We start from the raw sequence: 14,849 nt of genomic DNA on the forward strand, positions 1-14,849 counted from the left end.
CCAAGTCCGTTCGGTAGAAAGTCCGCCGGACTATCCGCCGGATTGTTTGCCGGACTAAGTATGCCAGACAATTCGATCGTGTGTACGCAGCATAAGAAGTTTAGAAGTATCAGGAGTGTTTGTATTAGCAGGGATGTTGAAATCACCGAGAAGGATTGTGGGAATTTCTGAAGACATAAGGTAGGGTAGCCAGGCAGAAAACTCATCAAGGAAAGTAGATACTGGTCCAGAGGGCCGGTAGATCACAGCAATTCTAATGCCGCGTACACACGGGCGGACTGTATGGCGTACTTAGTCCGTCGAAACACATTTCAGCGGACAGTCCGCTCGTGTGTGGGCTTCAGCGGACTTTTTCAGCGTGCAGTCTGGCGTACCAAGTATTTCGGATTTTTCTAAATTCTGTCTGTCGTACTTTGGTTTCAGCGGACAATCCGCTCGTCAGTAGGCTAGTTCGACGGACTAAGAATGGTGCATGCCCAGAAAGGATTTACACGGCGGAAGGGTGCTTTGCTGTGTATTGGACTTCCTATTTCTAGTCCCGTCGTACGTGCTGTACACGTCATCGTGCAAGCTTTCGACGGACTGTTTGGGTATCCGTGTGTGGTCAAGTCCGTTCAGTCGAAAGTATGACGGACTGTCCGTCGGATTGTATGACGAACTAAGTACGCCATACAGTCCGCCCGTGTGCACGCGGCATTAGGGAAGTTGGAGAGAATAGACGTATACAGTGAGCTTCAAATGATGAGAGGGAGGAGAGTGAATAACCTGGAAGGTGCTTTGGGGGGATAGGAGGAATCCCACTCCACCTCCATTGCATCCATTAGGCCTAGGGGAGTGAGTCCAGAGAAGGCCACCTTGGGAGAGGGAAGCAGGAGAAGGGGTGTCAGATTCGTGGAGCCAGGTTTAGGTGACAGCAAGTAGATTTAAGGAATTAGTGAGAAAGAGATCATGAACAGCGGTGAGTTTGTTGCAGACAGAGCTGGCATTCAAGAGAGCACAGGAGAGGGGGAGGCTGGGCGTTGGAAAGAAGAGGAATGGAAACTAAATTGCGTAGATTGCGACTACTGCCAGAGGGTGTAGGGTGATGGGTGTGCTGGGTACAGTTAAATAAGGGAGGCCCAGGGTTTGGGGAAATATCTCCAGCGGTTAGGAGAAGCAGATGTAATATGAGAATACGACTTATATGGGGGGACATGCTTTAGTAACCTGGGGGGGTTTGTTAGCAAGTGGGCTTAGAGTTAGAAAGAGGTGATGAGTGCAGTAATAGGGGGAGGGGAGAAGTGAGGGTGATATGTACAGATTGTGGGGTGGAGAAAAGGGTGAAGAAAAGTGAGTTTGAGGAGAGAGGCTGTAATTGTGAAAAGGAGGAGAGGTAAAGAGTGCATGTTTCAGAGAGGAGAGAGGTGAGATAAGTTGGAAATGAGGTCACCTGCAGTGGTTTGCTTTGTGCAAATCATTGAAGTGCAAGAGCGGAAGTGCCACTTATTTAAAGAACCCCACTTCTTTGGAAGAACCTCCTGTATGTGTTCCCCCGTAAAGAAGGCCTTGTTTTTACACTGTGTTGGGTGTGGGTTGAATCTGGCAATGAATCAATCATGAAGGTAATATTGGGCACACAGCTAACAGAGCAAGACCTTCTACACCACAATCAAACTGCAACAGGACCAAAAGGCCAAAATTGTAAAGATAAGGGAACCCATAATTTAGGTAAGACTTAATAGCTAAACAAACATAGAAATAGTGTGAGCATGGCTACAGATGGAGTTGAAACAGTGGTGACAAACGCAGATTTAACAAATATTAGGCTTGTGCAATTCGTTTCGTAACGAATGGAAATTCGGCCGAATTTTACATCTTTACATAAAAAAATAACGAATTACAACGAATACGAAAGAAATATAACAAATTAATTCGAATGAATTCAAATTAATTTGACATGATTCGGTAATTCTTTAAAGATCTAATGAAACAAAAGGTCAGCTCAAAGTAAATCTTATAGTCCAATCAGCTGATTCATTTTGTGCTGGAGGATGGATTACTGGCAAAGTGCATTCCTGAGAACTGAGTTAGCTCCCGTACACACGGTCGGAGATTTCGACAACCAAATCCGTCGGATTTTGCCCGTCGGATCTTGTCCGAAACTGTTGCATACACACGGTCGGACTAAGTTGTCAAAAAATCCGATCATTCAGAACGTGGTGACGTTATTTCGTTATGATGGGACTACATTCAGGCTAGTAGCCAATAGCTTTGATGTAGGAATTTGATCTGAGCATGCGTGGCACTTGGTCCGATCAAAATTCTCTACACATGATCGGAGTATGTCCGATCGAACCAGTTGGTCGGAAAATATTTCCAACATGTTGGAAAATTGGGTCCGACGGATATTCCGACGGAATCAGTCAGATGCAGACCACACACAGTCGGATTATCCGACAACACGGTCCCATAGGACACATTCCGACGGATTCTCCGACCGTGTGTACAAGGGCTTAGAAGGATGTTGTATTGTATTGGAGCCGAGGAGAAGAGACGTTGTCATTGTGTGTGTTAAAAGATTCAATAAACAAACGACTTTCCAAACTACGAATCATTATCACGAATGTCTATACATACATAAATAGCGAATTTCAACGAATATGAACGAATGAATTCGACACTCTACGAATAATAACGAATGATCCGAAAACGTATTAACGTAACATAACGAATATAACAGAACTAAATTATGTATTTTACGAATGACAACGAACCGAAACTAAATGAAATTTTCCATTGTGCACAAGTCTACCAAATATGCATTTGAGCAGTCAGTCAATTAGGCTCAACCTGATGCTGGCTGCTGGGACGATACACTATATTACCAAAAGTATTGGGACGTCTGCCTTTACACGCACATGAACTTTAATGGCATCCCAGTCTTAGTCCGTAGGGTTCAATATTGAGTTGGCCCCGCTCTTTGCAGCTATAACAGCTTCAACTCTTCTGCGAAGGCCGTCCACAAGGTTTAGGAGTGTGTCTATGGGAATGTTTGACCATTCTTCCAGAAGCCCAATTGCGAGGTCAGGCACTGATGTTGGAAGAGAAGACCTGGCTCGTAGTCTCCGCTTTAATTCATCCCAAAGGTGTTCTATCGGGTTGAGGTCAGGACTCTGCCCCAAACTCACTCATCCATGTCTTTATGGAACTTGCTTTGTACACTGGTCCAAATAATTTTTTGAGGGGGGATTATGATGTGGGGTTGTTTTCAGGGGTTGGGCGTGGCCCCTTAGTTTCAGTGAAGGGAACTCTTAAGCATCAACATTGTAGGAACAGTTTGAGGATGGCCCCGTCCTGTTACAACATGACTGCACACCAGTGCACAAAGCAAGGTCTATAAAGACATGGATGAGTGAGTTTGGGGTGGAAGAACTTGACTGGCCTGCACAGAGTCCTGACCTCAACCTGATAGAACACTTTTGGGATGAATTAGAGTGGAGACTTCTTGTCCAACATCAGTGCCTGACCTCATAAATGGAATAATGGTCAAACATTCCCATAGACAGAGGCGGATCTAGGCTTCGTGAGGTCTTAGGCAAAACCTAGAGAGGAAGCCCCACTCATGCCCAGAATGGGAAAATAATTAAAGTGATAAAAAATTAACTGTATACATTTCATATATTAAGATCTTTAAAGTGCTGATGTCAGTGCTCTCTATATCTCGGTGCTGGTGTCAGTGCTCTCTATCTTGATGCTGGTGTCAGTGCTGATATCAGTGCTCTCTATCTCAGTGCTGGTGTCAGTGCTCTCTATAATAATTAATGTTGACCCCCAAACCATAAGATTTTTCTCGTAAATACCCCAAAAAAACATGCTCACCTTCAGTTCTGAACATATCACCAGTAAACATATTCGATCAGCCCCTCATCAAATTCCTGGAAACCAATCTGCTCCAAGGATGCATCATCTAACACAAGAACCACTTACCTGTACACAAAGATGGGGACAATAAAGTCTGAGAAATTTGGTTCCAATTCAGAAATTTCTAAGGCCTCCATCATAGCTTTGTAATTGTCTTTCCATTCAACTCTCTCTCCAATGGGCACAAAGTTTCCTGGAATTGACAAGGCACAGAGAATGCATCACACCAGAAAGCTAGATTCAAACAATATTTTTTTCATTTAAATAGTTCAAACTAAATTTGCATGTACGGGTTATGCATTTCAGGGGCGGAGCTAAGAGGGGACTAATTTAGGAGGGCAGATACTTCCCTTTAAAAAAATCTGTCAGGGGCGCGTCTGGCCAGTGAGGAAGATGGCTGCCTGCTAGCTGAGCTCCTGCTCCAAGCCACCGACAAGCTACAATACCCAGCGACGGAGGTACTCCCAGCGACTACCTATGACTGCTATGGAAGATGCAGCACTAGGTGCTATCTGAAAACAGGCCTCACAGCGCCCAGCCCCGCAGAAACTGACAGATTATTACCCCACTATGAACGGATGGGTGTACCAAGATGGCGCCGGAGCACATACGTGGCCTGCCGAGGAAGGAGAGCACTCCTCAGACCCCAGCAGATCACCCACTTCGATATGTACGGCCATACACTGTGCAAACACAGGGGACACTGACATCTCTCGCCCTGACAGCCCATCTTCCCGCAGCCCATCTAAATTCATAAAAAGCTAAAGGAGACCAGCAGGCAGAGGATTCTGATATGGAAGAGAATGCTGCAGAGCATTCCACCCAGACCACTCTTGAGCACTTCCCTTCATCTTCTCAGTCTGTGTCAATGACTAATATGAAAGACGCCCTGATTTCCCTGAGAGACTCCCTGCACATTGACACGGTGAATATACTGAAACCTATCAAGGCTTCTGTGCATGATCTGCAGCAAAGAATGTCACACACAGAACACAAAATAGAGGATGCCTTCTCTGCTCACAATCATCTTGTGGATTCATACAAAGAACAGCAAAATGACATACGGAGAGATGGCAGCTAAACTGGCGGATATAGAAGATCGCTCACGCAGGAACAATATTAAATTCCACAACATTCCAGAGTCCATTTCTGCCGCTGATTTTTGACAGGCTACATACGTCAATTGCTAAGCTTACTAGTGCCCAATGCAACCGATATAGAATTGATAATTGACAGAGAACTCTCAGGGCTGGGCTCAGCCCTTCCTTCACAAAGCTGGCCGCTCAGCTGTCGGCTATTTGCCAGCTCCTTTCTCTCCACAGTGACTCAGCTGTTGATGATCCTGCTCATCAGTCCCGCGTACTTAACCCATCCAGCCCCGACGATCTCTGCCTTTGCCTTGGTCACATCTCTAGAGACGATCTCCTGTGTTCATGTTAAAAACTTGGTTGGCTGAAATTCCTTCCGGCTCCAGATCTTGCTTACTGTTCTACTAAGCTCATCTCTGGCTCCCTGACGTTTTGGCTTGTCTGACTATCCGTTCCGGTTCCAGAATTCTGACTATGTTTGACTATTGCCTCATTTCCACTGAGCCGAACAGTTCAGGTCGGTACAGTTTGGAAGGGTTAGAATGGTCCAGCCTATTCAGGTGAGCGTTTCCACTGCAAGTCGGACTGCCAAGGGCCATACAGGATTTAGAAAAAATGGCTTTAACGTGAGCATTGACATTTTTTTCTGTCTGCCAATCAGTGTAATGTATTGTGTGATGCCAGTAGCTCTGCCCTAACAGTGAGCATTGACATTATACCATTTTCTATGGCCCCACATCTAAAGCATGACCATGAATGGTGCGGTATGGTGCGGTATGGTTCGGTTGTATGGGCCGCTTTCATAATGGAAACACTCAAAATAGCGTACCGTACCGAGCCAACCCGAACCGCTCCGCTCCATGGAAACGAGGCATAAGTTTACTCTGTGATGATTGTGAATAACTGACTTGTTATTTACTGTGGCAGAACGGCCACTCTGTGCCCGATCACATACCTAGTGTGTGAGCTAAAACTTCTGGGTCTGGGGCGAGCGCGTGTGCCGTTTGCAACTCGCTCTCCCTGTGATCACTTACAGTGGGAGCCCAGCGGCAGGTACCAAAAACTCAATGTCCGCTGGCGCCCGCAGATTACACAGGACACAGGCAGAATGGCGATCTTCCTATGTAAACAAGGCATATCGCCGTTCTGTCAGTAGGAAAGGCATGGATCCTGTGTTCCTCCAAAGCAGAGACAGGGATCTTTGCCTTCCCCTAGTACAAGCACCTCCCCCACTACAGTAAAACACCAGCTAGGCACACAGTTAAACCTTTCATCACCCTTGATATTAACCCATTTTCCTGCCAGTGTCATTTGAACTGTGACAGTGCATATTTGTAGCACTGATCGCTGTATTAGTGTCACTGGTCCTCAAAAAGTGTCAAGTGTCAGTTAGGTGTCCGATTCATCCACTGAAACATTGCAGTCCCACTATAAGTCGCTGTTCACCGTCATTACTAGTAAAAAAATAAAATAAAAAATACACACACACACACATATATATATATATATATATATATAAATATATATATTTATCCCATAGTTTGTAGACACTCTGGGGCTGATTTACAAAGCATTTGCGCCATGAGTAGCGGCACACACCGACACACAATGGCTGTTTTCAGCCCATTTACTATCATGTTGCTGGCGATCTGTGCATCGCTATAGACCTGGCGCACAGCATCTTCAACTCAGAATTAAAAGAAGCTGGAAGTGCCAATATTATGGGGGTGATGTGGGGTGATGTGAGGAAGTATAGATATGACTGTCCAAGTAACAAATATGGCCAAAATAGGACAGAATATTAACTTTCGCCTGCAAATACACTCGGAACTGCGTGAGATCATTTTATGCACTGCGCATGCGCAAACGTCATTTGCGCCCGTTCAAGTGCTCTGGTTCACTGTGCCGGCAAAATCTTAGTAAATGGCAAGTCACGTAGGTTCATTTGCATACGTTGAACAGGCGCACCTCTCAATTTGACGTATTTTTTGCGCTGGTTCACTTCTATGGGTTTTTTTAAGGCTATTTGCACACAGGTCATGTTGGCATTAAGAAAAAAAAATGCGTGGGGGTCCCGCGAAATTCCATACCAGGCCCTTCAGGTCTGGTATGGATATTAAGGGGAACCCGCGCCAAAAAAAGTGGCGTGGGGGTCCCCCTCAAAATCCATACCATACCCTTATTTGAGCACGCAACCAGGCAGGCCGCAGGAAAAGACCCCGCCCCAGTCTGACGCATGGAACAGCCACCCGGTGACTCCGCCCCCCATTATATAAGACCTGTCAGAAGAAGAGAAGCGTCACACAGCGGAAGCCTCCCATTGCGCAAAGCAGCCCGAGAACGAAGAAGAGACGCAGTGGAGGAAGATGCCGGACGAGAGCACAGGAGCAAGAAGAAGCGGATCGGAGGAAGAAGAAGATGGAGGAAGAAGATCAAGTAACCGAAGGATGAAGAAAGGAAGAAGGAAGAAGACCAGAAGAAAGAAGATGAAAGAAGACTTTAATAAAGGACTTGTCAAAGACCGTCTCCTGTCATTTTTAACACTTTTGTCACTGTTTTGGTGAAATGGTAGGGGTGCTTTTGTACCCCCTTACCATTTCACACAGGGGGGAGGCCGGGATCTGGGGGTCCCCTTGTTAAAGAGGGCTTCCAGATTTCGATAAACCCCCCGCCCGCAGACCCCCACAACCACCGGCCAGGGTTGTGGGGATGAGCCCCTTGTCCTCATCAACATGGGGACAAGGTGCTTTGGGGGGGCTGCTACCCCAAAGCACCCTCCCAACAATGTTGAGGGCATGTGCCCTGGTGTGGTTCAGGAGGGAGGGGCGCTCTCACGCCCCCCCCCTTTTCCTGCGGCCTGCCAGGTTGCGTGCTCGGATAAGAGTCTGGTATGGATGTTGAGGGGGACCCCCACGCCATTTTTAATTTTTTTTGGCACTGGGTTCCCCTTAATATCCATGCCAGTCGCGCTGTGATTCACACACAAGTCGTGTCCAAGTTGTCTCCCAAAGTTGCGCTGGAAGTCGTGTTGCCCCTGTGTAAATGCACTGTTAATGATGTGGCGCTCGCTACTATGAATTGCGCTGGCATATCATGTGTTGCGCTTATGCGTGCGCCGGTTCATACGCTCACTTGAAAATTTACCTGGCGCACAAATGGAGGTATGAACCGGCGCAGCTCATTCATCTTAGTAAATCAGCCCCTATAACTTTTGTACAAACCAAAGAATATACGCTTATTGGGATTTTTTATTTTTACCAAAAATATGTAGCAGAATACATATTGGCCTAAGTTTATGAAGAAATTCGATTTTTTACTTGGATATATTTTATAGCCGAAAATAAAAAAAATTGTGTTTTTTTTTTTTTAATTGTAGCAGAAAATAAAAAAAATATTGTTTTTTTTTTCGTTATAAACTGCAGAGGTGATCAAACACCACCAAAAGAAAGTTCTGTTTGTGGGGGGGGGGGAAATGACTTTTATTTGGGTACAGTGTCGCAGGACCACGCAATTGTCACTTAAAGTAATGCAGCGCCGTATCACAAAACATTAGTGGGCGGGGGGGGGGACTTCCGAAGCTCAAGTGGTTATACGTTTCTTCATTTATAATGTTTGGCTTTATCTCACAGTCACTTTAAAGCCCCGTACACACTAGCGGACTTTTCGACATCCAAACTCTGACGGACTGAGTCCGTCAGACTATCCGATCGTGTGTGGGCTGCAACGGACTTTAGCTCCGCTAAAGTCTGACGGACTTTAGAAATGAAGCATGCTTCAAATTTTCCCGACGGAACTCCGCCGGACCCGGTCCCCTTCGAAAAATTCGCTCGTGTGTGTGCTACTCCGACGGACTAAAACCGACGCTAGGGCAGCTATTGGCTACTGTCTATGAACTTCCTACGTCGAATCCAGTCGTACGTCATCACGTTCGACTCCGTCGGAGTTTGGTGTGATGGTGTGTGGTCAAGTCCGTTCGGTCGAAAAGTCCGCCAGAACTCCGTCGGAACTCCGTCTGAACTCCGGCGGAACTCCTTTGGAGGTCTGTCAGACTTAATCCCTCTCGTGTGTACGGGGCATTAGAGTTTCTCTTTATAGAGAATCAGACTTAATTGGCTTTATGCAGGAATATTATACCTGGTATCATATTATTAAAGGCTTACAGTATATGCTCTGAATAATTCAAATAATAATAATATAAAACTGGCACATTTTACGCAAACAGGTCACTCCGCCCCCCTCTTTGGCCCCACCCTCCGTTATTTAAGAAGTGTCAGAAGAATAGAAACGTCCCACTGCTCAAGACTCCCACTGAGGCGGATCGTGCAGAAGGCGCGGAGAAGAAGCTGGAGCAAGATGCGGGATGAGAAGAGCGGATGAAGAAGATGGAGGAGAAGAAGAAGATGGAGGGAAGACCAGAAGAAAGGAGATAAAAGAAAAAGCTCAAAGAAGAAGAATTTAATAAAGGAATTGTCAAAAACTGTCTCTTGTTTTTTTTTTAACCTTTTTGTCACTTTTTTTTTGTGAAATGGTAGGGGAAGATTTGTATCTCATTACCAATTCACACGGTGGGGGGGGGGGCAGGATCTGGGGGTTGAGGGCATGTGGCCCGGTACAGTTTAGGAGGGGGGGGGCGCTCTCTCATCCCCCCTGTTTTCCTGTGGCCTGCCAGGTTGTGTGCTCGGATAAGGGTCTGATATGGATTTTTCGGGGACCCCACGCCATTTCTTTTTTATTTGGTGCGGGGTTCCCCTTAAAATCCATCACAGACCTGAAGGGTCTGGTATGGATTTTGAGGGGGACCCCCACGCCATTTTTTTAACGTGGGGTTCCCCTTAATATCCATACCAGACCTGAAGGGCCTGGTATGGAATTTAGGGGGACCCCACACATTTTTTTTTTTTTTATTTTGGTTTGGGGTTCCTCTGTGGGGGAATCCCATGCCATTTTTATCAATTAACTTTTATGTGTATTGCGGACCGACAATTCATTGTAGCCGCGAGTAGCTTTAAATTACTTTTTTTCCTTTAGAAATGTAATTTTGCTGTCAGACTGTTCTAAGCACGGGGAACATGCGCCCCTTTACAGGCATACTATAGACACCCCTCAGGTACGAAATTTAAAGGAATATTTCAATTTTATTGTTTCACTTTAAGCATTATTAAAATCACTGCTCCCGAAAAAAATTTCAGTTTTTTTAAAACTTTTTTTTGCATTGATCCATGTCCCCTGGGGCAGGACCCGGGTCCCCAAACACTTTTTATGACAATACCATGCATATTAACCTTTAAAATTATTAATTTTGATTTCTCCCATAGACTTTTTAAAGGGTGTTTCGCAGCTTTCGAATTTGCCGCAAACACCCAAAATTGTTCGCTATTCCATGAACAGCCAATGTTCGAGTTGAACATGAGTTTGACTCGAACATAAAGCTCATCCCTGCTCATTACAGAGTTCTGGTTGATCCACAGTTGCCCAGGTGATCAGTGATGACACCAGGCATGTGATGGCTTGACAGTTCGGATATAACCGTTATCATTCACTGCATGCCTTGAATGTAACTGTTTTTGGGGAACAATTAAATCGATGGGGTTTAGCTCCACCTTCCGGTTGCCATATCTGTAGTGAGGAGAGTTGCCTCTACTACAACCAAGACTACAATAGTCATATAAGGGTCTTCTATGGAGTGACCAACAAAGTGTTACAGAGCTAAGGGGCATCTGGATTTATCTTTGGTCACAAGTAATTTTACATTATTTGTTTTTTTGACTAGCCTGCCAGTCCCGTAGCCTTTGGGGCTCTCAGAATGTTACTCACCCAACTGGGCATACACTTCAGCTTTTTCAAAATCGTTCAGTTTGCTGCATCCCCTGTTGTCTACCATGGTGATCACATCGGTAAGTTGATAGGCATTTCTAACCATGGTCAGTCCGTGGTCGGTTTCTCCGGCCTCAGCGCCTTCTGTGAAGTTCTCACCCTCTTCCAGGACGTACTTACAGGAGTTGATGAAGGAAGATTTTCCATGGCCGGTATAGCCAAACAGCTGTAGTAGGACTCTTGTGTAACCTTGACTGCCCAGATCTCCATCTTCCAGGCTGAAGTTCAGAATTTTGTCCCTTAGCTGTCTAATGTCCATTGCTGATAATTTCTTTTTTTTTTTTGCTTTCTCTCCCTATCTTTCTAAGTTTTATGCTCTATTTTCTGTGTCAGTTGCAGTCGTAGCAGTTGCTCGGTCTCAGATGTTTTCTTTCCATTTAGACAATTACAGGAAATGACTCGAGCTGCCAGGGATTTTCAGCACACAAAAAACACTTTAAAAAAAAAAAAGTATAATTAAATACAAAAAGTACTTTTTTTCTGTAGAATTCATTAAAATCACCTCCATCTTACGTAGTTACATAGTCAAAAGTCAGGTTGAAAAAGAAGTCCATCTGTAACTGATTGTAATTTGTCTACTTTTTACGTTTGGTGTGAGAATAAACATTTCCTGAGCCCCCCCACCAGATAAGTTACATAGTAACCCCTGACAGACCACACCAAAATAATCTTAAGGAAGAGAGGCACTTTTTTTATTTTTATTTTTTTACATTTTTTTTTCTTATACTGAAATTTTTATTATATAAAAGTACGTACAGAACAGCATTACAAGCAAAAGAAAAAACAAAAGGAAATGCCAAAATTCCTTATTAGTATTCACTTTCTTACAAAGTACGTTCCTTCACCTGCTACAATATAATTATATGTAACTTAGTACATTCAGTTGTAAGAGCAAGTAATGCGGAACAATTAAATTGAAAACATATATATCTTAACAATAATGTTATTCTCAGTAACCACTGCAATGCTTTTCTTAGGGAATGTAGGTCTGCAATATTACCTGCAGTCATAGTGATAAATTCGAAACCGGATCCGGGATGTATCGGACTATTTTCCGGATGGCGGTTGCTTGACCTTTCCTTACTCCCACCCTCAAGAGGTAAAAGCAATACTAGCAGTGGGATTTACAATTCCCATATGCGGGTAAGAGGAGCGTTTTTCCTGGAGTGTGCATTATTGCGTGGCCCGATTAACCATGTATTGAGACCTAGCTAACGTCTTGTCAGTTTTGCACAGATTGTAATCATTAACGGGTATGATCATGAATAAGAAATAGCATTTTTCAAAACTTTTAGGGTGGGGGGGGACTAAAAGGTGAAGTATGGGGGTGAAGTAGGGGGATGAATGAGAAATCGGCCTAAAGGAACAATACGACAGTGTTTCTGTTCACTAATAATGTTATGGTTATGAAATAGAGTTCGTCTGCTTACCTGTCTCCATGTGTTCATTTCTAGAGACCAGCCGACCCTCACCTGACTGCTTTTATAATCCATCCTCTGGCATGGCTCCACCCTAGTTCCTATCAGAGAACTCTATACAGTGGTGTGAAAAAGTGTTTGCCCCCTTCCTCATTTCCTGTTCCTTTGCATGTTTGTCACACTTAAGTGTTTCGGAACATCAAACCAATTTAAACAATAGTCAAGGACAACACAAGTAAACACAAAATGCAATTTGTAAATGAAGGTGTTTATTATTAAAGGTGAAAAAAAATTCCAAACCATCATGGCCCTGTGTGAAAAAGTGATTGCCCCCTAAACCTAATAACTGGTTGGGCCGCCCTTAGCAGCAACAACTGCAACCAAGCGTTTGCGATAATGTGCAATGAGGCTTTTACAGCGTCCTGGAGGAATTTTGGCCCACTCATCTTTGCAGAATTGTCCTAATTCAGTTACATTAGAGGGTTTTCGAGCATGAACGGCCTTTTTAAGGTCATACCACAACATCTCAATAGGATTCAGGTCAGGACTTTGGCTAGGCCACTCCAAAGTCTTCATTTTGTTTTTCTTCAGCCATTCGGTGGTGGACTTGCTGGTGTGTTTAGGATCATTGTCCTGCTGCAGAACCCAAGTTCGTTTCAGCTTGAGTACACGAACAGATGGTCGGACATTCTCCTTCAGGATCTCTTGGTAGACAGCAGAATTCATAGTTCCTTTTATCACGGCAAGTCTTCCAGGTCCTGAAGCAGCAAAACAGCCCCAGACCATCACACTACCACCACCATATTTTACTGTTGGTATAATGTTCTTTTTATGAAATGCAGTGTTCCTTCTACGCCAGATATACTTGGACACACACCTTCCAAAGAGTTCCACTTTTGTCTCATCGGTCCACAGAATGTTGTCCCAAAAGTCTTGGGGATCATCAAGATGTGTTGTGGAGAAATTGAGATGAGCTTTGATGTTCTTTTTGCTCAGCAGTGGTTTTCTCCTTGGAACTCTGCCATGCAGGCCATTTTTGCCCAGTCTTTTCCTGATGGTGGAGGCATGAACGCTGACCTTAACTGAGCCAAGTGAGGCCTGCAGTTCCTTGGACGTTGTTGTGGGGTCTTTTGTGACCTCTTGGATGAGTCGTCGCTGCGCTCTTGGGGTAATTTTGGGCGGTCGGCCACTCCTGGGAAGGTTCACCACTGTTCCATGTCTTCGCCATTTGTGGATAATGGCTCTCACTGTGGTTCGCTGGATTCCCAAAGCTTTGGAAATGGCTTTATAACCCTTTCCAGACTGATAGATCTCAATTACTTTCTTTCTCAATTGTTCCTGAATTTCTTTGGGTCTCGGCATGATGTGTAGCTTTTAAGGATCTTCTGGTGGACCTTACTGTGTCAAGCAGCTCCTATTTAAGTGATGCCTTGATTGTGAACAGGTGTGGCAATAATCAGGCCTGGGTGTGGCTAGAGAAATTGAACTCAGGTGTGGACAACCACAGTTATAGTATGTTTTAACAAGGGGGCAATCACTTTTTCACACAGGGCCATGATGGTTTGGATTTTTTTTCACCTTTAATAATAAACACCTTCATTTACAAATTGCATTTTGTGTTTACTTGTGTTGTCCTTGACTATTGTTTAAATTGGTTTGATGTTCCGAAACACTTCAGTGTGACAAACATGCAAAGGAACAGGAAATGAGGAAGGGGGCAAACACTTTTTCACACCACTGTATGTGCACTGCAAGCCAACCCTGCTGATCAACCTTTGTGTGTTAGCTTCCTGTTACCTACCGTGTGCTCTGCTGTTGATACGTTACCGACTTTGGCGTGTCCTTGACTATCCCCGTTTGCCTGTGATCCTGACCTTTTGGCGTGTCCCTGACTATTCCTGTCTGCTTGTGGCCCCGACCTTGGCTTTGTCCCTCACCATCCCTATCCTCCTGTTGCCTACTGTGGGTGTGAGCTGGGGGACCCTGGGGGTCGCGACCTGGAGCCAGTTGCAGCCAAGTCCATCCTCACAACTAGAGGCTCTGGGGAACACCTGCTGGCTCTTAGACTCCGCGCCCCAGGGAATCTTACGCTCTAACCCCGGTGGGATCCATCTTGGTGTTCTGGCGGCCCTGCCTTCCTATCACCTTGACCCCCGTCCGCAGCAGTCAGCCGTAGGGTCCACAACCTTGCGGTGCACTCCTGATCCCTACGGAGTGCATCTGTCACCTGGCCTCAAGGTGACCTGACAGTTTGATCAGCTATGGACCCGGCTGACGTGCCGCTTCCTGCAGTCGATTCTTTGCAGGCCATAGTTCAAAAACTTGAAGCCCAGGAATCTAATCAGACTCAGGTGATGCGATTCCTTCAAGATCTGGCTTCCCGCTTTGAGCAGCTACAGGCTTGCTTGGGGACCCCGAACCTGCAGCCTCAAGTACAGTCTGCGACTGCACCTATCGCACCAGTCGCATCCACGCATTCATTATTACTGCCAGCTCCATCCCGTTTCTCTGAGGACTCCAAGGCCTGCAGGGGCTTCCTCAGCCAATGCACCATTCATTTTGAGCTCCA

At 45.2% G+C, this 14,849-nt stretch overlaps 1 protein-coding gene across 1 annotated transcript in view; it reads right to left on the reverse strand.

The window, feature by feature from the left end:
* Positions 1-14,849, reverse strand: part of LOC144000414 (uncharacterized) — a 136,709-nt gene that overhangs the window by 37,543 nt on the left and 84,317 nt on the right. The window contains exon 2 of the mRNA XM_077494225.1: positions 3,967-4,093. Coding sequence (XP_077350351.1) covers positions 3,967-4,093 — 127 coding nt within the window. The remainder of the gene's footprint in view (positions 1-3,966; positions 4,094-14,849) is intronic.

Source organism: Lithobates pipiens, unplaced genomic scaffold (assembly GCF_037356315.1).
Source record: "Lithobates pipiens isolate NorthernLeopardFrog02 unplaced genomic scaffold, aLitPip1_a1.2 Scaffold_22, whole genome shotgun sequence".
NCBI classification, from domain to species: Eukaryota; Metazoa; Chordata; class Amphibia; order Anura; family Ranidae; genus Lithobates; species Lithobates pipiens.